Raw genomic sequence first — 21597 nt, 5'->3', positions numbered from 1 at the left:
ATAAAGATTACACCAAGTCTATCACCATCCCCTACATCCAGGGCACCTCTGAGAAAATAACCAATATCCTCAAAAAATATGACCTTACTTCCTGTTACAGACCATATAAAATGTTGGCATCCCTTATTCGCTCTACCAAAGACCAACCACTTCCCTAGCCTACCTGGTGTATACCAGGTCGTCCCTTGCAGCTGCAAATTGTCCTACTTTGGCCAAACAGGCAGAACAACAAATATCAGGATTTCAGAACACCAAGACTACATCCGGTTTCACCAGTACAGCCGCTCTGGGCTGGCAGACCATGCCTTAGATACCTACCATAAAATTCGTTGAAAGAAAACTAAAATAATTCATCGCAGCAAGTTTAAATACGAAAGATTTATTCAAAGAATCTTCAGCAGCTCTAAAAAACGTTCCTAACCTCAACAAATTTGGGTGCATGAAACTACCCCAAATTTGGGAGACTTACATTATGAGAACTTCAGCCCAACTGCCAAGACTACCAAATTAGCCCGCAAGAGGGCACCATTAGGACTTTAGGAACAATATTAGTTTCTTGCTTTCTTCCTCATTTGCTTTGTGTTAGTGCCTGCATGCACATACCATATCTTTATGTTCCTGAAGATGGCAATGCAACGTTGCCGAAATATAGAAGTTATTCATTAAAGTTACCTTTAATTAATATACTTTATATGCGTTGTTAATTCTGTAAACTAATTACCAGTTAAATTTGAAAATAGTTTTTCAAGGTTTATAAGCAGCAATGCTTAGAGACTGACCCTGGTGAAGAGAGAACCTGTAAAATTTGCAGAAGAGGCAATAGGGCCATACCGTCAGTTGTATGAAAAAATAGAAACAGAATGCCCACCAAACTACGTTAGCTCAATTCTTTGTTAAGAAGCAGAATAATAAATTTATATTCTGAATATATTTTATTGACTTTCAGCTTCATGGTTTTCCTTTAACTAGGTCCTGAGACATACCCTAATTTTTAGACTTTTGGCTCTGGCTCTCTGTTCCTGAATTGTTCCGGTGTCACTTCGAAAAAGGTTCCTAGGTCCAGCCATTCCAAGGATGGGGAAGGATATTCCCTCTAAAATTAAAGGTCAAAAAAGAAATCCGAGGAAGAAATTATACATTTTCCCATAGGTTACTATATTCGATTAGTGTGTTTTCGATTAATGTGCCTGTTTTAAAGAATGCATTAATCAAGGGATTGCTGTATATATATATATATATATATATGAAAGAATGATCATTAACTTGGTTAACATACATATTTTTATAAAGAATTGACAGCGAGCCAGTGCATTATCAAGTCATAACCTTTTCTCGGTTAATCCTAATGATGAAAACCAAAGTCACAAAGTCTGCTGGGAAAAATCTACTTACATCTTCCGTTGCAATGATGAACTAGAGAGAAAAATCGTGGAATCTAGAGAAATCATCTTCAATCCTGTTCATCTAAATAATAACTTGAGCTACAACCTCCCAGATTGTCATTCAGCTGTAATCATATACTGGCGTTCACGAGATGCTTCTAGCACGCACTTTACCAACAATACAACTAACGAAAGAACAGCTTTAAATACAACCACAACGATTTAATGTCAGTTATGTATAGAGACTCTCTATGATGTTCATAGTTTATTTAAGCTTCAGTGTTTTAGTGTTTTTCTTTTTTTCTTTCTTTTATAATGTCACCTGATGAAGGTTGTTACAAGCAGAAACTAGTCGTGTTTTTATATTAAAACATTTTTACTTAAATCTCAGTTCTAGTCATTCAATTCTTTATAAAATATATATATATATATATATATATATATATATATATATATATGGGGTGCTTAAGGGTCAAAGCTGTATAACTGAGAGGAGACCACTACATAGTCTTTAAAGGAATGCAGAGAACCGACCAGGGCCTCTGACCTAATGTCCAATCTTCACCTTCTGGTGGTGCACTCCGTTAGGTATCTACCTGGATACTGAGCAAACAAGGATGGGCTGGCAATTTGGGATTTAGCCGACCAAATTGTATTCTTATTGGCTTAAACCAAAATATAAAATGATAGTAGAGCATGACAGAATTTCATACTGGCTGGGGCGTCACCCGGTTAAACATCGCCCCCGTTGTTTTCGGCAGTGTAAAATCTTATATAGAAAGAATTTTGTATAAAATTCTTATATACCGATTTTACTTGAGAAAGAAAGTCGATGCAAAATACTTGTAGTTAAATTAACAATTTTTCATAAGTGTTTTATGTAACCTGTTAGAATATTAGAATGAATTGCTAAATTATTTAACCACCAATATGTAATCTGGGCTATCTCTTTGTACAAACAAAGAGATAAGTAAGATTAATGTAGAACTTTTATGGATTGTGAACATTACAGCAGGGAATGTTGATTATATACTTGCTAGCATAATGTATCTAGGTGAAGTCGGAAAACCATACTTCTAAATTATTTTGAGATTGTTATCTACAGAGTTATGAGCATTTGTTAATGTTGGAAGGGAGATTAATTGTGAAGCTTGTTTATGCATAATCTGTTAATGGTCTAAGTTGAATTGTTTTAAAGTGTGTATGAAACTAACCACATGTCTGACATATATATGTGAGCGTAAATAGTAGTCTTTGTCTTTAAGCTATAGGCTAGAAGTGCTGATTTAAGTAATTCGAGAACCAGACACATGCATTCCATTGTTACTTGGCAGAATTGATAAGAGCCTGATAAGTTTGATGTGTGTGAAATCCTTTTTCCTTTAGTTTGTAATTTCTGTGTCTTAGTATGAATAAATTGTTCATCATCATCATCAAATTCCTGCCATGTACCCTCAAGGGGTGTACAGGATATGACAGTACTACATGAAAAAATTACATCATTACTAACTTCCTATCTACAATTTTCCTCCAAATCAGTCTGTTACTTGTCAAGACGCCAACATTATCAGATCTTATATTTCTATCGTCTAAGGCACTTTGTACCTTATCAATCCACCTATATCTTGGTCTTCCTCTGGGTCGTTTTCCTGCCAACCTGGCAGAGAACACTTATTTTGCTAATCTTTCCTCTCCCATTCTATTTAAGTGACCATACCACCTGAGATTAGCTCTGCTAACGCATTCCTGGATGCTGACAATGTCAAGTTCTTTCCTAATATCCTCATTTTTAATATGATATTGCCATTGATGCCATTGAATAAATTGTTTTGTTTGTTAAATGACTTGCCTGATTTCGACTTACCAATGCACTTCTCATAAAAGTTAGAACCTGTGTGTCCTTAGAGTTAAAAGTAGCCATGACTGACTAATAGTAAGTTTCAAATGTTGCTTGATTTAGTGCTGAATATTTCCATGTTCCGCTGAGCATTTCTCTTACATATTTAGGAAAGAAAAACAGTTCCTTTGCGCGATCTTTAATGGTGCAGTCGTTACACAAATAAATTTTTAAAGATCAGTGTTAGAGAAAGCCAGCTAATTAGACAAAGGAATTGGCTTCAGCCAGATGCAACTCCTAAATCTATACTACACACACGTGAAAGCAGCATAGTTAGGACCTTGAGAGGGGGGTGAATGAAATTGTAGACTAAAGGATTAAAAGGTGATAAAACTAGCTCAAGCAACGATTACAACTCGGAGTGTGACTGATAATAAGAGAAACGAAAAAAAAAAAAAATAATAAATAAAATAAATAAATAAAAAACACCAGGTAACCTGGGCGAACAGCAAAAAGCCAGCTACTGGAACAAATCCTGAAACACACCTCAACTCAACATCACCAGAGTTCAAGATTGGTACTATCAACATAAGAATCCTGAATAGCAAAGAAATGGAGCTAGCTGAGGAATTGGATAAGTACCAGATTGACATAATAGGGGTGACTGAAACAAAAATGACAAAAACTGGTGAGATCTTTCTGAGCAATAAATACAAAATGTTATATTCAGGCAATGACAATCAAGGAAAAGAAAGAATAGCCATAGTACAGTCATACCTTGATTAACATTACCTCTGGTAACGAAGTCTGCAATTTCACGCCCCATTTTACTTAAAAATATTAAAATTTTAAGGTCAATGCCTGGCAATCATCCGATTGGCAAACAACGGCTACTCGTCGCCTACTCCCAAGCAGTGGGTGTGTCTGTTTTAACTGTTTCATGTGCCATCTGCATAATTTAGTCATTGCTTACACTTCGTAGGGCGTGTTTCAGTGTGGTGCATTGCAATAAATGATGTATGTTCTCTGATAGCATTATTGTAGATTTTGTAAATATTAATATTTAGTTAAAATGTCAGAATCAAAGAAAAGAAAAGCAGTTTCTTTAGAAACTAAATTACATATCATATAACTTGTTGAAAAGGGTGAAAGAAAATCCAATGTGGCACATTCTTTAGGATTAGCACAGTCAGCTTTAACAACCATACTTAGTCAATCAGAAAAAATAAAACAGTCTGCTCAGAATTGTACAGATGTTACAGCAGCAAATTTAGCTCACTTAAGGAGTCCAATTTTAGAAAAAATGGAGAAAATGTTAAGTTTGTGGATAGATGATATGTTACGTCATATGCCTTTAACTCAAATGGTGATTCAAGAAAAAGCATTATTTTTGTTTAATCACCTGAAATCTAAACAAACTGAAAAAATTGCAGAAAAGTTTGTGGCTTCTCATGGCTGGTTTGAGAAATTTAAAAAAACCGACCAGAATTCATAGTGTAAACTCAGGAGAAGCTGCAAGTGCAGATGTTGAAGATGCGAATAAGTTTCCAGTAAAACTAAAGGAAATAATTGATCATGAAATTTTCACCAAATTTGGTGTTCAATGTTGACGAAAGCAGTTTGTTCTGGAAATGGCTACCATCAAAAAGCTTCATTTCTATTGAAGAAAAATCAGCAGCTGGGTTCAAAGCAGCCAAAGACCATTTAACGTTACTTTGGATCAAATGCTTGTGGCGATTTTAAATTAAAATTGTTATTAGTTTACCATTCGAAAAATCCGAGGGCGTTAAAAGGTAACATAAAAATGAATTTACCTGTAATATGGAAAGCTAATAGAAATGTGTGGATCACCAAGGAGTTATTTACTTGTTTGTTAACCATTTTTGTCCCAGAAGTGAAACAGTATTGCCAGAGAAATAATTTTAAAGAAAAAGCTCTTTTGTTGTTGTTGGACAGTTCTCCAGGACATCCTACTGATCTTAATAGTGCGTTAGACACATGCATTCTTGTCAAAGTTGTCTTTCTTCCAGCAAACACATCTTCTTTGATTCATCCGATGGATCAGGGAGTAATAGCAACATTTAAAGCTTATTATCTGCGTGGTACATTAAGCAATTTAATTGAACTAGAAGGAAAAGAGCAAATGTCAATTAAAACTTTTTGGAAAAACTACACCATTAAAGACACAATTGAAAACATTAATAACTCTTGGAAAGAAGTCACTCAGAAATGCTTAAATGCAGTTTGGTGCAAATTATGGCTAGAAGTTATTATTATTATTATTATTATTATTATTATTATTATTTTGACACCTCCAGGGAGTCCAAAGACTCATCGAGGGAGAGTGTGCCGACAGCATCGAACGATTGGCTCCCTTCCAACTACTAACCGTTACAAGCAGAAACTAGTCGTGTTTTTATATTAAAACATTTTTACTTAAATCTCAGTTCTAGTCATTCAATTCTTTATAAAATATATATATATATATATATATATATATATATATATGTAGAAAGTATTTTTACCTTGGGTATAAATATGTTAAAGATACCAAGTATTTTTAAACCTGGTTTTACTCCATTTCCCAAGTAAGCAAACAGACTAAAAGTCAAGTTTGCGCCTGCAATTGATGCAAGTCTAACTGATCCCACAGGTAGTGCAGGAACAGTTCCTGCACTACCTGTGGGATCAGTTAGACTTGCATCAATTGCAGGCGCAAACTTGACTTTTAGTCTGTTTGCTTACTTGGGAAATGGAGTAAAACCAGGTTTAAAAATACTTGGTATCTTTAATATATATATATATATATATATATATATATATATATAGAAGAAGAAAATAACATTCAAAAGATTAGAAATTAAGTTATCTAGATGGCTCAATCATTATGCTTCGAAAATGTTGAAAAAGAGGATGTAAGAAATTTATTAAATGCAGAAGATGATGGTTTTTCAGTAGAAGATTTAAAAAAACTTAGCAACAAAGCCAAAGAAAATGAAGATGAAATTAAAGAAGTTCCTATTGAAAAAGTGCTAGCAACCAAAGATTTAAAAAGGTGCTTGAATGACTTTGAAAACATTTAAAATTTTTTTAGTGAAAATGATTCTGATTTAGGAAGAAGTGTTATTGTTAAGCGATCAGTGTTAATTGCAATAAATCCATGTAGGCAATTGTTAAATGAAAGAGAAAAAAAGCATAAACAATCAGCTTAAGATTTGTATTTTAAAATGTCGTGATTTTATCTTTGTTAGGTATGTAATATTGACTTTTTATTTAATAAAGCTTTTCTTTTTTCAAAATAAAAGTCTTTCATTTTATTTACGTGCGAACATATCCCTGTTATGGCCATAGTATTTTTACCTCTGAGAACGAAGTTTCGCTTAACAAAGTAATTTCGAGGAATGCATCCTCTTCGTTAATCGAGGAATGACTGTATTCAACACTAAATCCGAGGCTAATCTTCTTGAATGGCAGGCAGTCTCAAGCAGAGTGATGTGGACAAATATCAGAATGGGGAACTGGACAATAAGACTTATTTGTGCCTATGGTCCCACAGAAGGTTCTACTAAGGTAGAAGTGGAGGAATTTTTTTGAGGATTTAGAGAAAGCAACTGACAGAATGAAAAATTTGAGTTAGCCGATCTCATAAGGAGGTAGCAGGGTTTTTTCTCCTGGAAAACTTGGGTTTTTCATCCTGCATACAGACCAATCGGCCTTTCAGAACACATGTAATTTATAGACAAAAAATATTACCTGTGGTGGTGGTGGGCAGTAGATGGCGCTGATGTTGATGATTAGTAGTAGAGGTTTGGTGTAGTGGTGGAGACGGAGAGTTGTACAATAGGTGTCCTCCCGTGATGAGTCTTCGGACTCTTTGGAGGTGTCATGAATAATAATAATAAAAAGGAAAAGTTGGTCCTTGTTGGTGATCTAAATAGCAGAGTAGGAAATGATTGTCTGACGTGCAAAAATATTTTGGGAAAATTTAGAGAAAAGAGCAAAGCTAAGTAAATACCTGTTGGATTTCTGTTCAGTACATGAATTAGTTATTACTAACACCATGTTCCAACATAAAAATGTGCACAAATTCACATTGAGAGAAGAGGGGCAAGGAATGAGAAAAGTCTCATTGACTGTGTTATTGTTGATAGTGATGTTTTCTCACTGGTGCAGGACACCAGAGTGTACACAGGATTTGAAATTGGAAGTGATCACCATTTAGTCTTGAGCAGAATAAAATTGAATTTCATATTGAAAAGAAGAACATGTAAAAAAATTGTAAAGCGAATAAAAGTTGAGCAGCTTTCAGATGTGAACTGTAGACTAAATTACACAAAGATTATTGAATAAAAAATGAAAGGGTTTGAGAACAGGAACCAAACCTTGAAGATTCAGTGGAAGCCCTGAAGAAAACACTGATTGATTCAGCCAGAGAGGCATGTGATGAGGTCTGGAAGGATAGAAAAATCACAACTCCATGGTGGACATAGTAAGTTAAAGAGGCAGTGAAGGAAAAGAAGAAAGCATATCAAAAGTTCCTGGCAAATAAGTCAGCTTGTGCTCTTAGAGAATACAGAGACAAATATAAGAAAGCTAAACAACACTGTGTAAACCTTGCTAAACAGAAGTATGGGGAAGACTTTTGGTAAGTACTTTGAAAATAAATATCAGGAAGGTGGCAAGTTATTCTGGAGGTTGTTGGAGAAGCTCAGAAATTGAGGAAAGAGTACTGTAAAAGGAATTAGAGATGATAAAGGTGATATGAAAACTTGAGAAAACGATATCCTTGAAGTATGGAGTAATTACTTCAAAAAATTGCTAAATGAAACAAGCAGTTATAGTACAGTGGTAAAAAACACTCAACAAGGATGCAGTCAGGAATACATATCCATACTTGAAGCAGAAAAGGGTATCAAAGGCCTGAAATGTGAAAAAGAGCAGGAGTAGATGATATTCGGTCATGTCATATATACAGTTTCCAGAAATGCTCAAGTATGGAGGTAGAAAAGTCTTACAGTGGCTGCATTACATAGTTCAGAAGGTCTGAACAGAGGAACGAATTCCAGATGATTGGAGTAGTGCTCATAGTACCTATATATATAAAAAGGGAAATAAAACTGAATGTGAGAATTACAGAGGTATTTGTTTACTGAGTGTTCCTGGTAAGATTTATGCAAGTATACTTGAGAAACGGTTGAGAAGGAGTGTGGAAGAAAAGCTTTGTGAAGAACAAGTTGGATTCAGGCCAGATAGATGCTGTTAGGATCAGTTCTTCACTTTATGACAAATAGCTGAGAAATCTTGGGAATATAACAAAGATCCGTATTTAAGTTGGCAGCAAAGGTTGGCTGATTGGTAGAGTCTCTTCTACTAATGGCTCAAGCGAAAAGTTAAGCAAGTTTGAGTGCAGTTAGTAGTTGCAAGGCAATCAGTCATTTGATGCTGTTGGCACACTCTCCCTCGATGAGTCTTTGGACTCATTGAGGGAGAGTGTGGACTGGCTGTCTGATGGGTGTCAGCAAGTTGTGTATGGAGGAGTGATGTCCAGGAGGAGGAGTGTTACTGGTGGTGTGACTCAGGGCCATTGCTGTTTGACTAGTATATTGGTGAGGATTTGGATGGGGCTATTCAGTTGTTTGCAGATGATGCAGGGTTGGGATGAACCATGAGGAGTAGAGAGGATGTTGTGGCCTTGCAGTAAGACTTGAATAGATTGAGTGATTGGGCATTGGAATGGGGATGTGAGTTCATTGTTGCAGAATGTAAGGTTTTAGGGTTTGGAAAACAAAAATGGGATGCAGAGTTTATGCTTGGTAGGGATATATTGTCGGAGGTGGAGGAAATAATAATGCCGGCCTGGTTGGCCAAGTGGTTAGCGTATCCACTATCCAGCCAAAAGGGTTTGAATCCTGCCATGGGCATGGATGTTTTGTGATTGCCTGAGAAAGTACTAGTGGTGGGAGATGATGAAGGTTCATGGAGTAGTGAGACGAAGAGTTGTAGAGTGGATGCACTCTCTCGATGAGTCTTTGGACTCCCTGGAGGTGTGATGTAATAATAATAAAGATCTAGGAGTGATGGTGGATAAGGATCTGAAATTTAGAGGACACACAGCCAAAATTGTGAAGACAACACAAAGGCTTCTGGGAATGATGCAGAGGACACTGACTTGTAGAGGTAGGGAGATTCTTATTTCATTGTATAAGGCTTTGATTAGGCCACACATGGACTATTGTGCCCAGATTTGGTCACCTGGTTTTCAGAAGGATGAAGAGATGTTGGAGGTGGTCCAGAGGCGAATGACTAAGGTAGTTTCTGACCTCTGGAATGTCAAGTATCAGGAAAGATTGAGAAGATGCAACTTGCAGAGTCTGGTGAACAAGAGGAGGAGAGGAGATATGATAGAGACCTATGAGTTATTAAGGGGTTGTTATAGGATCAATACTGGAGAGGTTCTACAGAAAATAGTCATAGATCAGGGGAGAACCAGAGGTCATTCCTGGAAGCTGTATAAGAAGGGTGTGAGTAGGGGAGTGAGAATTAGGTTTTTCATGCAGAGTTATGAATGATTGGAATGCCTTGCCTAAGAGTGTGGTGTCTGCAGAGAATTTCAGTGTGTTTAAAGCACGGTATGATGAGCTGTGTGTTTGATAAAAGGACCTCCTAGATGAGTCTTTGACTGCATGGGGTCTTGGGTAATAATAATAATGAAAATTCATTATTTCTTGTAATCAGAAATTTTTTTACTAAGGTTACATATAAAAGATATGTTTGTATAGTTATGGCCCATTGCAAACTGTTTGATTGTGATATTTATTTATGAAAAGGACTCTAATTTAGCTTTTTTTATTTCATAATGAAACCTTGAGAGATGAAAGTATTGAATTTTCCCATGACATTTTTACCATTATAAAAACTGTAATCTTGTTTACAACAAGTGACTTTCATGTCACCTCCATATTGCTCGACATCAGGCAGTAGCATTCTCACACAAAGTTTGTACTTCTGAAGAGAAAGTTGAATTAATATAAGAGAATAATAGAAAAGCTGTTGCAGAACACAGATGATGTTCTCAAAAGTTGGAAGTTTTGGAAAGAAATATAGTTTAAAGTAATTCTTCCAAAAAGGTGGAAAAGAATATTATGAGGGAAATGAAGAGTTATCTCAAAAATAATGGATGAATTTCTTTTAAATAGAGCCGATTTGTGGCATATAAAAGTGATATATAGTTTTTCTGCATAACGCATCAGACAGTTCCTTCTGATGCGTTATGCAGAAAACACATTCTGGTTAAGCGCTATAAACCTGAAAGAGATGAATTCTTTTTATGTTCAAGGATAAGGAAGAGGTTTCTGCAAGGAAAAAAGGAACTTTAAAAATTATCTTTATATTTCAAGGAAATGGAAAAGGAACTGATATTGCTGAGTAGATATGAAAGAAGAAATAAATTTTTTTTTAAAAGTTGCACATTATTTTATTTCGGAAAAAAATTATTTTGTTTTAGAAGAAAAACAAGTATGAGATAAGTAATTATATTTCATTATTTTAGCATTTTTAATCACCACCCTGGGCCATCTGATGTACAATGTTTTATTTAAATTTTTACAAAAGATTAATCTGTATAATTTCATGTAAATATATATACATCTTTTAAAGTGAAATCTTTTATTTACTGATTTCACATTATTCCGACTATATTTTTTGTATATACTTTTAATCTCGACTTATAATTTATACCTTGGTTTTGCATAATTTTTAACTCTTGTCATGGATCTTTATATATCTGAGTTGCTGAGGTGCCAGAAAAAATTCAAACAGAAGCAGTAACATCGGAATCACATGAGATAGAATCATCATTTGAAAATCAGCATTGTATGACTTACACATTGCCTAATATATGCCCAATAGACATATTGAAGAATTATAAACAGCTTCAGCTGGAACTTTACCAAGATAACTTCTTTTAATTTATTTGCTGCAGATTCAGTGTATATTATAGCAAAAAAGAATCTATGGATGACCAAAGAGTAATTATGTATTCTTCTATGATTGTATGGCCGATGCATATGTACAATGATTATCACTCCCTGTTAGTTTTATTATGCTCTTCTCCCATCTCTCTCTTTTGGTTGGTAAATAAGAGAATAAAAGCCATTTGCAAGAATGTTGATTATCATAATATTTTAAAATTTTCTTCTGAAGAGATTTTCAATAATAATATTGAATGCTAACCACATATTTTAGTTAACTGATCAATATCTTTTGAATTGCAATTTACAGTTCTATAATTTCTAAATTAATCTGAAAGTTATCTTTAGATAGAATGTTAAATAATTTTACTGTTTAATTTACAGAGAAGAGGAAGATCTGCAAGTGACTAGCAAGGTTTGTGTTATGCATGACCAAAATTACATTTCTTAACCTGATACAGTAAAATTCTAATTTTTTGATGCAGTTTCATCAGGCAGAAGTAAAATATATAAAACCTAGAGTTATTTGGGTTTTAAAAATCTTAATGTTTGCTGTAATATAGAATAACGGTGATTTGGGAACATATGAAATTATTCATCAGTTGAATACCAAGGTATCTGTCTTTTAATTAGTAAATTAAAAATTAAAAGTATCCTGATTTTAAATCTGGCATTATTTGTTTTGCATGCTGTATTAGATTACATATAATGTGACACATGCAACACAAATGGTTATTCAACAGAGATAATTAAATCATCAAATTGCCACCATGCACAGTTAGCAGTCAGACATATTTCATTGAAAATATTTAACAATTTAACTAATGTTTAACAAAATGTTGGTGGCTTTATACTGCTCCTCTAAGAACATTGATGGGTTAAAGGCAGTATACGTGTCTGAAAGGAAGTGTGCTTCACATTATGAAATGCTGGGCAACTAGATGTGAAGTAACAACTATTTCTGTACGCTGCACATGTAATCTAGTTGGTAAGTTACTTCATATGCCAAATTTTGTTTTGTTTTTTCATGAATTAGGTAACGGATAGAATTTCATGTAAAGTATAACTTAGCATTCCTTTATAATAACTCTTGTCATTTAACAATAGTAATTATCTGTGATAACATCATGTTTGGTGATAATTGGTTGTTACTAATACAGGGTGATTCAAAAAGATGGACTCAATTTCGTACGGCTATATTTCCTGAACTATACATTGTATGTGAATGATATACATAACATTTGAAAGAGGAGGTCCTAAAGTTTAAAATACTACCGTTAGAGTGCTTGATAGTGCACAGCCGTGCAGCAGCATCAGTTGTGAGCAAAATGGCTACTATGCAGCACCAAATGTTTTGCATTCGTGAGGTAACGTATCTGGGGTAATGTATCTGGACATGCTTGAAAACTGGCTTCTTCTTCAAAAATGAAGATTCAGAAGACTTCATTTTCCAACAGGACAGAGCTCCACCCCATTGGCACCTTGATGTTTGAGATTTTCTCAATGAATTTCTACCTCAATGATGGATAGGTCGCATCAGGAATGAAGACCTGCCACTTCAATTCTGGCCCTGAAGATCTCCTGATCTCACACACCCTGTGACTTTTTCTTGTGGGGGGGGTCATAAAAGAAGCAGTTTATGAATGATGTCTGCCAACAACTTTGGTTGACCTAAAAAACCGTATCACAACTGCAGTGAACTCAGTGATGCAAAACAACTTTCTTTGGGTACAGGATGAATTCAGCTACTGTCTTGATGTTATCCGTGTGGCTGGAGGGGGAGGGGGCACATTGAACATCTATAAACTTTATTGTGAGTATAATCATATATACTTTACATCATATTTGTCACTAGCTCTGTGTTTGATATATAGACTTACAAAATTGAGTCCATCTTTTTTGAATCACCCTGTATATTAGTAGATTAAAATCAGTGATCATGTAAAATATACATTAATCAACGATAGCAGTTCATAATTATCATCAGACTTCCATGGAGTCAGAAGGCTCTCTCTGGGAGGTCTCACAATTACACACATAGCTTATCATACAGTGTCTTAAATGCATTCACTGGCTTTGTGCTAACCACTCTTTGTGCAAAAATCAATTTGTATGAAAAACCCTCATCCACATTAATAATAACTCTTTATCAACTTATATATCTTAATCATATTCTCCATCCTCCTCCTATTCACTAAACTCTGCAAAATGCATTTCCTCAATCTTTCTTCTTAGTCAACATTTCAGAGACCAGAAACCACTTTATTCAATTGTCTCTGCACCCTTTCCAGTATCTCTTCATCCTTTTGAAAACCAAGTGACCATATCTGTGTATAATAATCCATATGTAGCCTGATCAATCCCCATTATACAATGAAACCATAATCTCCTCCACATCAGTGTTCTTCTCGTCATTGTCATTATCTGTTGTGTTGTCATCATAGTTTCAGTGTGTCCCCTAAATTTTAAGTCCTTATCTATCCATCACCTCCAAATCTCTTATATTTTCCACCTCTTCCCCACGGTTATATACCCAGCATTTGAATGCTCTGACAAAGAAATTGCAGTCAATAAGGCATTTTTCTGCACTGCCAAAAGTATTTGATGATTTGTGATTGTTGTATGAGCTACTACTCCTGATTTTTTTTGCAACATTCTATTCTGGTGCACACGTGGGCACTCTTCTCATCATGCCACTAGCTGCCATATTGCAATACAAATTGCACATCCTCATTATAGTTAGTCCTTTTCAAATATTCTCCTTTACTGTTACCATTAATTTTCTGGTTGCTTAATTCAGTCACTGTAATTTTTTTTTCCCACTCTTCTGATGCAGTGTACTATAATGTATACAAAACTAGTAGAGGTTTAAACTCAATAAAATAATTTATCAACAAATAGTCACGTGGAATTTAAATCAAGCTTAAATGTAAATGTTTAAGTCCAGTTCTCCATCCACAGAAATGTCAGATTGAAACTCTTGGTACACTTATTTCTTGTAGTGTCCAGGATACCATAGCTGGCACATGGACCCCTGAAGGTGAGATTTTAATCAGAAGTTGCTACTTCCTAGCTGGGGGCTGGTGCAGACTATCATCAATCACGAAACAGAGGCCATTCCTGACATGGAGCAGACGTTTATGTAGCTGCATCTTATCTGGTGGACAGTTGCTGTGGTTTTATCTTCAGGTACCTCCTCAGGGGCATGCTTATTTAATGGTGGCATACATTGTCATCTTAGGGTTCTGTGGTGTTTTATTTGAGAGGCCTTGCCAAAGGCTATTCCACCACCCCTGCTTATCTCCTCCCACCATATCTGGGGGGGGGGTGATCCACTATCCACCACCAATGGGTCTGTCTGATTGTGGTCAGCTCTACAACTGCAAAACTCATGGTGAGCTGGATGTTACTCAGTTGATAACTCAGTCACCGTAATTTTTTTTTCACTCTCCTGATGCAGTGTACTATAATGTATACAAAACTATTAGAGATTTAAACTCAATAAAATAATCTATCAACATATAGTCCATGTGGAATTTAAATCAGACTTAAATGTAAATGCTTAAGTCCAGTTCCCCATCAACTCATGGTGAGTTGATGCTACTAAAAAGTGAATGAATTTGAGAAGCTACACATCAAGTAAAAAATATTCACTAAGACACAGATATTCCTCATCAGATGTAGAGATAATGACACAATCCCTCAGTTTTTAAGATCACACCATAAATTTAATTTGAGGCGATCCTTGCAAATCTACCAGCACTTATCACTCCTTGTCCTCTTCAAGGAATGTATAAGTGCTACTAGGTTCCATTTACTGAAATCAATTTTTTTATATTTTAAAAAAATTGAAATATTTTTTTTTAATATATATATATATGACCCCCATATGAAAGGTCACAAGACCTATAGCAGATCAGGCAAGAGGATGAGAAGAAAGGAGGAATCTATTTACCCTTTTTTTTTTAACAGCTGAAGGTTGTATTCTTTGAGGAAGGCAGAGTGGAGGAGGAGAAGACTGTTCCAAAGAACAGAAGTAGATAAGAGGAATCAGCGACGTTGATTCGGTGAGTTTCAAGGTGAACTATAAAAGGGTAATGGTTTGCAGTGGCTCTTGTTCTAATGATTTTGGAGGAAAGTGAAGGAATAATAGTGACCAATTCAGCAGAACACTGTCCATGAAAGTATTTGTAGAACTCGCACCAGCCAAAAAGTGAGCATCTGTGAGAAAGGGATTGAAGTGGATATATGAAAGAGAATCATCAATTAACTGGATTGCCTTCTTCAGGATAGAATCAAGCAATCTTAGAGAATTTTGGTGCACCAATCCAAATATGAAAGCAGTATTATATGGTTGAATGGATTCGGGATTTGTATAGAGATAGTAGCTGTAAAGTGGCGTTTTGTGTAAAAAAGCACACTATGTTATTTGGCAGCTGTAGAAGCTATAGTCAAACTGTGCCTTATCTTCAACTTTGCCTTATCTTCATATAATATCCCTGAGATTGACATCATTGCTAAGAGAGTGTGCTAAGAGCCGTGAGAAGGGACTATGGAAATTACCAAAAGAGACTGCAGATTTAATCCTTATCCAAACAACACCTGTACTCTTCCAAGCCAAGTGGCTATGAAGGCAAGGTTGGTGGGGTCATTCCAAGAAGAGAAATCTGATCGTGTTTTGATATCTGGGTATTATTGAAGGTAAGGAGGAGGGATATGCACTCTTTCTTAAGAGAGATCAGATAGCATTGAGTTTTGGGGGCATTGAAGTCTACAAGGTTATCCTTAGCTAGGAGATCAGGATTCAGGACATTGGTCATAGTGGATCTTGAGGATTCTAATACTTAGCACTACAAGGTTTGTCAAGCGAAAAGGAGGAATGGAGTGTACTGTCATTGGCAAAGCTATGGAGAGGATTGGAAGTCTGTAAGAGCATTTCATTTATATACAAAAGGAAGAGTGTGTGTGTGAAAGAATGGAACCTTGGGGTACCTCCTACATTGGTGGGGAAATATGAGGAGAGGAACCCATCTGTCATGACATGCAGTGAGCGACCAGTGAGAAAGTTGGTGATCCAGTTGCACAGTGTGGAGGGCAGATCATAGAATAGATCAAATCCGATCAAATGCCTTCAAAATGTTGAGGGTAACCTAGTGAGTTTTTTCAAATTTTTTCATGGCTTGAGTCCAGAGGTGGGTGGGAAAAGCTAAATGATAGGCTGTAGATTGTGAGTGGTGGAATCCATGCTGCTGGTCACTGATTAATTGTTAGGCCTCTAGGTGACTCAAGAGTTGGTTGTTGATGATCATGATTTTAGAGAGCAATTGGAGAGTAGTTCATTGGTTGACTTTTATCTCCTTTCTTTGGTATGGGTTGTGGATGTGTGCCTGTTTCCATGTTGTAGAGTAGATGCCAGTTGAATAGGATAGATTGATGAGACAATACAGCCAGGGTATTAGTTCTTGGGCATGAGTTTTTAACACAGTAGCTGGAATACCATCATGACCAGATGCCTTGTTTATGTTCAAAGCTATTAAAGATTCTTCAAATTTCTTTCTGGCAGAAGACTGAGTCACATGGAGATCAGTTTTTGGTGGAGTGGAGGGAACTTTGCCCAGGTGATCAGTACAGGAATTGGAAGAGAAGAGTGATGCCAATAAGTCAGCCTTGTCTTTAGGTGAAGTGACTACAGTACTATCTGTATGTGAGGATGGTGAAAATCTGGATGGGTAACAGTTGTACTTAATGATCTTGGCAAGAGACTAGAAGGAGCAAATGCCATTTGGGTAGGCAGCAAGTTTGTAACATTTGATCCTTTCGAAGTCTGATTTGGATTGGGTGATGATTCTTTTACAGCTGTTGTGAATTGCAGCATAGGCATAGTGAGAGCAGCTGGAGTTTTGGTCTTTAGCCATTTGTGGTATATGAACCCAAGACCAAAATTTTTTCTGTTACTATGTTGGCATACTTTTTTGAGGACCAAAACTTGGATAGTAGGCTGTGAATTTGGAGTGAAATAAGGGATGAAGTCCTTCATTCCTGTGAGGATAATTTTTGTTATTAAATCTGAGCAGGTGTTTAGATTAGGAGCACTGAAGCAGTATTAGGACCATGGGAATGAGGAATAGAAGTTTGGAGGTTGTCCCACTGTACAGGAGGAACGCTGTAGGTAGACTCTTCTCAAACAAAGCTTATTCACTTTCCATGGTCATTAAGAGTAAATTAAAGAAAGAAATTCAGAAACTATTAGCTGATCAATACAGTTTTGCAAATGCTTACAAGTACTGAACTTACTATCATTCATGTTTCAACTTTGCCTTATCTTCATATAATATCCCTGAGATTGACATCATTGTGTCAATCTCAGGGATATTATATGAAGGGACTATGGAAATTACCAAAAGCGACTGCAGATTTAATCCTTATCCAAACAACGCCTGTACTCCTCCGAGCTAAGTGGCTATGAAGAAATATCTTGAAAATGAAATGGTTTAGCACCCCAGAAAAATGACATGACAAGACCATCATAGTATTAAAAGTGGACAAAGGTAATCATGAAGATGGAAGAGTATGTTGAAACAATGCAAAATTTACTCAATGTTGCCAGCATCTGCAATCTACTTAGCACACCCACAGCATGACTGACAACTTAAAGACCTTGTCTGGCTTAATGGTATCAAGAAAAGTCTCACATCTAGATATCCTATAATTCCCAGAATTTACACACCTCCTAAGATACCCGAGTGAGATGTACCTCTGCTATGGATGCAATATTCACTCATCCCTCTTCTCTCTAAATACCTTGTAGAGCATAATCCTACATATAGACAAGAGAGATACCTACATAAAAAAAAAAGCACGATTTATTGAAAAAAAATGAAGGATTTTGTAATAGAACTATCTGACCTACTAGTAACCATACAAACCATAGGACTACTAGAACTATTTCCACTGGATACTATGACATTATTTGAATGCTGCATCAGCAACACCTGCTTCCATTTTCAAGACAAATTCTTCTGATAGAAAGAAGGTCTAGCAATGGATTCACTACTTTCTCTGCTTTTTAGAGAAACTGTTCATGGAATTGTTTGAAAAATTCAGATCCTTGAAAATTACGAATTATCTAAACTCTGGCTATAATATGTGGATGATGTGTTCTTCATATGACCCAACTCTGAAATGTTTACGAGACTGTTTTTGTTGTCCATCTTTACAACATTCATCTCTCCATTAAGTTCATTATCAAATTAAAAAACAATAAATACCTGCCTTTTTTTAACACTCTCTGGGAGATCTCCAAATAAGATGAACTTGGCTATTCAGTCTATAGAAAACCAATGCATATGGGTCATCTGTCACAAAAAATTGGTATTATTTACAATTCCATCAAATATCTGTCTTGTCTTTCTTTGTTCTTTTTTTTTAAAAAAAAAAAACATGGTTGAGAACATTCTAAAAGGACTCTCTAAGACAAGCAGATGGCACTAGGGAAAAAAAAAAAAAAAAGTGTATATATATATATATATATATATATATATATATATATTCTCTGTCAAGAAGAGGTTTATGTTTAATTACAAGGCTGGTGATTATGAGAGACTTAGGAGCCATCTTGGAACAGTGCCATGGCTTGAGAAGCTGCAAGGAAAGAATGTCAGTATTGCATGGCAAGTTGTCAGAGGTTGCTTGAAGGTAGCAGTATCAGACTGCATACTCAAGGTCAGGAGGATAAAACAAGTTGGAATTAAGTGGATGAGTAAGGATGTAAAGCAAGAGCTGCAAAAAAAAGAAAACATCATGGAGGAAATATATTAAAAAAAAATCAGCATACTCATGAGCAGTATGAAGTGCAGGCAAGAAGGGTGACTAGTATGGTAAGGAAGGCCAAATCAGACTATGAGAAAGAATTGGTGAAACAGGTCAAAGTAAACCCAAAAGAGTTTTTTTGTTATGTAGCAAGTAAAAGGGAAAATGACTATGGTAGAATGACTTTAAACAATGCTCATGGTAGGAAGATGACCGAACCAAAAGAAATATCTGAGTGATCATTTTGAAAAGGTGTATCGTCCAGGTGACTTTGCAGTTGCTGATGTTACAGAGATACATATCAACATTGAGGTAGATGAACAAGAGGTATTTAGCATAGTAAAAAATATGAATGTGAACACAGCAGTGGGACCGGATAGCATATTATCCTGTGTACTGCGTGAATGTGCAAGAGAAGTGGCATTGCATCTGATGAAGTTGTTCAATCTAAGTATCATTGCATAAAGGTTGCTCCAAGACAAAAGTAGCAAACTACAGACCAATTAATATATCTGGAGTTGTTGTTAAAGTATTGGAAAAGTTGGTGAAAGGTAAAATATAACAGTGGGTAGATAGGGATGTGATATGCTATAGTGGGCAGCATGGCTTTTTAAAGGGTAGGTCCTGTCTTTGTAACTTATTCACATTTTATAATAAAGTGACAACAGAATTGGATAAAGGTAATGGCTGCACCATGATACTGCTTGACTTTGCCAAGTCATTTGACAGAATACCACATGGAAAACTATTACAAAAACTGGAGCAGATGGGAATAGATAGGAGGCTACTAGCATGGATAGGGGTATGGCTGACAGACAGACACCAGAGAGTAGTATATGGTGGAGTGAAGTCTAAGAAGTATATCATGACTAGTGGAGTACCTGAGGGTTCAGTACGAGGGTCACTACCTCTTAATTTGTATATCAATGACATAGGGAAAGATTTAAGAGTGGATATTCAGTTGTTTGCCGATGATCCAAAACTGAGGAGATCAATGGTTGATAAAGGTGATGTAGATATTCTGCAGGATGATTTAAATAAATTGGCATTGTAGGCAAAGTATGATGATTGTCAATTTAATGTTGCAAAATGTAAGGTTGTGCACTTTGGGTTAAAAAGGTTGCATATGGTGTATCATATTGTTATGGTGTTGGATTGCAGGAAATTGATGAAGCTAGGGACTTGGGGATAATGGTGAACAAAAAGTTAAAGTTTAGAGGGCATATTGCAAAAGTTGGTAAAATAGCTCAATGAATTACTTGGATGCTGAAAAACATGCTAACAAGTAAAGATAAGGAAGTTATCTCTCTTTATAAGGCTATGATTTGGCCACATCTTGACTACTGCAAACAAATTTGGTCACCTGGGGTTTCTTGAGGACCAGGAGGTGGTTGAAAAGATTCATAGAAGAGTGACCAAGATGGTGACAGGTCTGTGGAATACTCCCTATGAGGATAGGTTGCAAGTTTGTGGTTTACAAAGTTTAGTTGATATTCATGGAAGAGGGGACATGATAGAACTTTTAAGATATTCTTGTCTTGTCAGATGTCATCTCCTTCCAGGAGGTTGACTACCATGAGCTTCCACCATGTACAGTTTTGTGCTTCTCCATTCTTCATAGGACAAAAAGGTCCAGTCCTTAATATTTCTCATCCTATCTGTTCTTTGTCTTCCTCTTCTTCTGTTTCTTCTTTATATCTTATATCCTGTATACTCCTGGTTTTTAGAATGGTGAAGTTTTGATGAATGGTGAATCTTTATATCTTAAGATATTAAAGGAGTTTTATAAAATCGATGGAAGTAAAATTTTTCAATATATGACAAATAGAGAACTAGGGGCCATCCACATAAGTTGAGTAAGAGTGTGGTTAGTAGGAGTGTGCAGACCATATTTTTTGCATGGAGAGTGATGAGTGAGTGGAATTGATTGCCAGAATTGGTTGTGAGTAGTCTGACAGTGAATGGATTCGAATAGAGGTATGATAGTATTTGTATGTATGATGGTTGATTTGGGTCTCCTGCATTAAGTCTCTGGACTCCATGGAAATGCTGTAAATGATGACAATAATAATAAATAAATATATATATATATATAGAGAGAGAGAGAGAGAGAGAGAGGGGGGGGGGGCAGTTATTGTTCTCTTAGATATGGTCTTATGGACAAGCTTTCTCTTTCGACTTCCAAAACGTCACCATTCTAAAAACCAGGAGTATACAGGGTTTCTTGTTCATGTGGATTTGTTATGTGAGATTATGTGAGAGAATTTGTTATGTTATGAAATATATGCCGACACATCAAGGCTAATGATCAGAAACATAAATCAGGACTAGAGCGCATCCAGATCATTTAGTACTTTGGTAGTATACAAAAATAGACTATAATTTCTTTGTTGGAGCATTCAGAGAGAGAGAGAGAGTGTGTGTGCCATTGGAAATGTTAAAAAAATAAAAAGAAAAAAAGAAACAGATGAGTGAAATAAGGTATTATCCTAGATTGATCATCTTTTGTCTAAAACCCGGTATGTGTGGATCTCAGAAACTCTTCTAATTATGTCAGTAGCCATAATAATGAATTGTATGCACTCGCTGTTGTTAGTTC

At 35.9% G+C, this 21597-nt stretch overlaps 1 protein-coding gene across 1 annotated transcript in view; it reads left to right on the top strand.

Annotated features, from left to right (window-relative positions):
• LOC150094129 (uncharacterized) overlaps positions 1-21597 on the top strand; it is a 244865-nt gene that overhangs the window by 35818 nt on the left and 187450 nt on the right. The window contains exon 5 of the mRNA XM_090412408.1: positions 11574-11604. Within this exon, the coding sequence (XP_090268534.1) occupies positions 11574-11604 (31 nt within the window). The remainder of the gene's footprint in view (positions 1-11573; positions 11605-21597) is intronic.

This window comes from Typopeltis vanoorti, chromosome 22 (assembly GCF_054136105.1).
Source record: "Typopeltis vanoorti isolate ZY-2024b chromosome 22, IOZ_Tvanoo_1.0, whole genome shotgun sequence".
NCBI lineage: Eukaryota > Metazoa > Arthropoda > Arachnida > Uropygi > Thelyphonidae > Typopeltis > Typopeltis vanoorti.
This window is presented reverse-complemented; position numbering and strand designations above follow the sequence as displayed.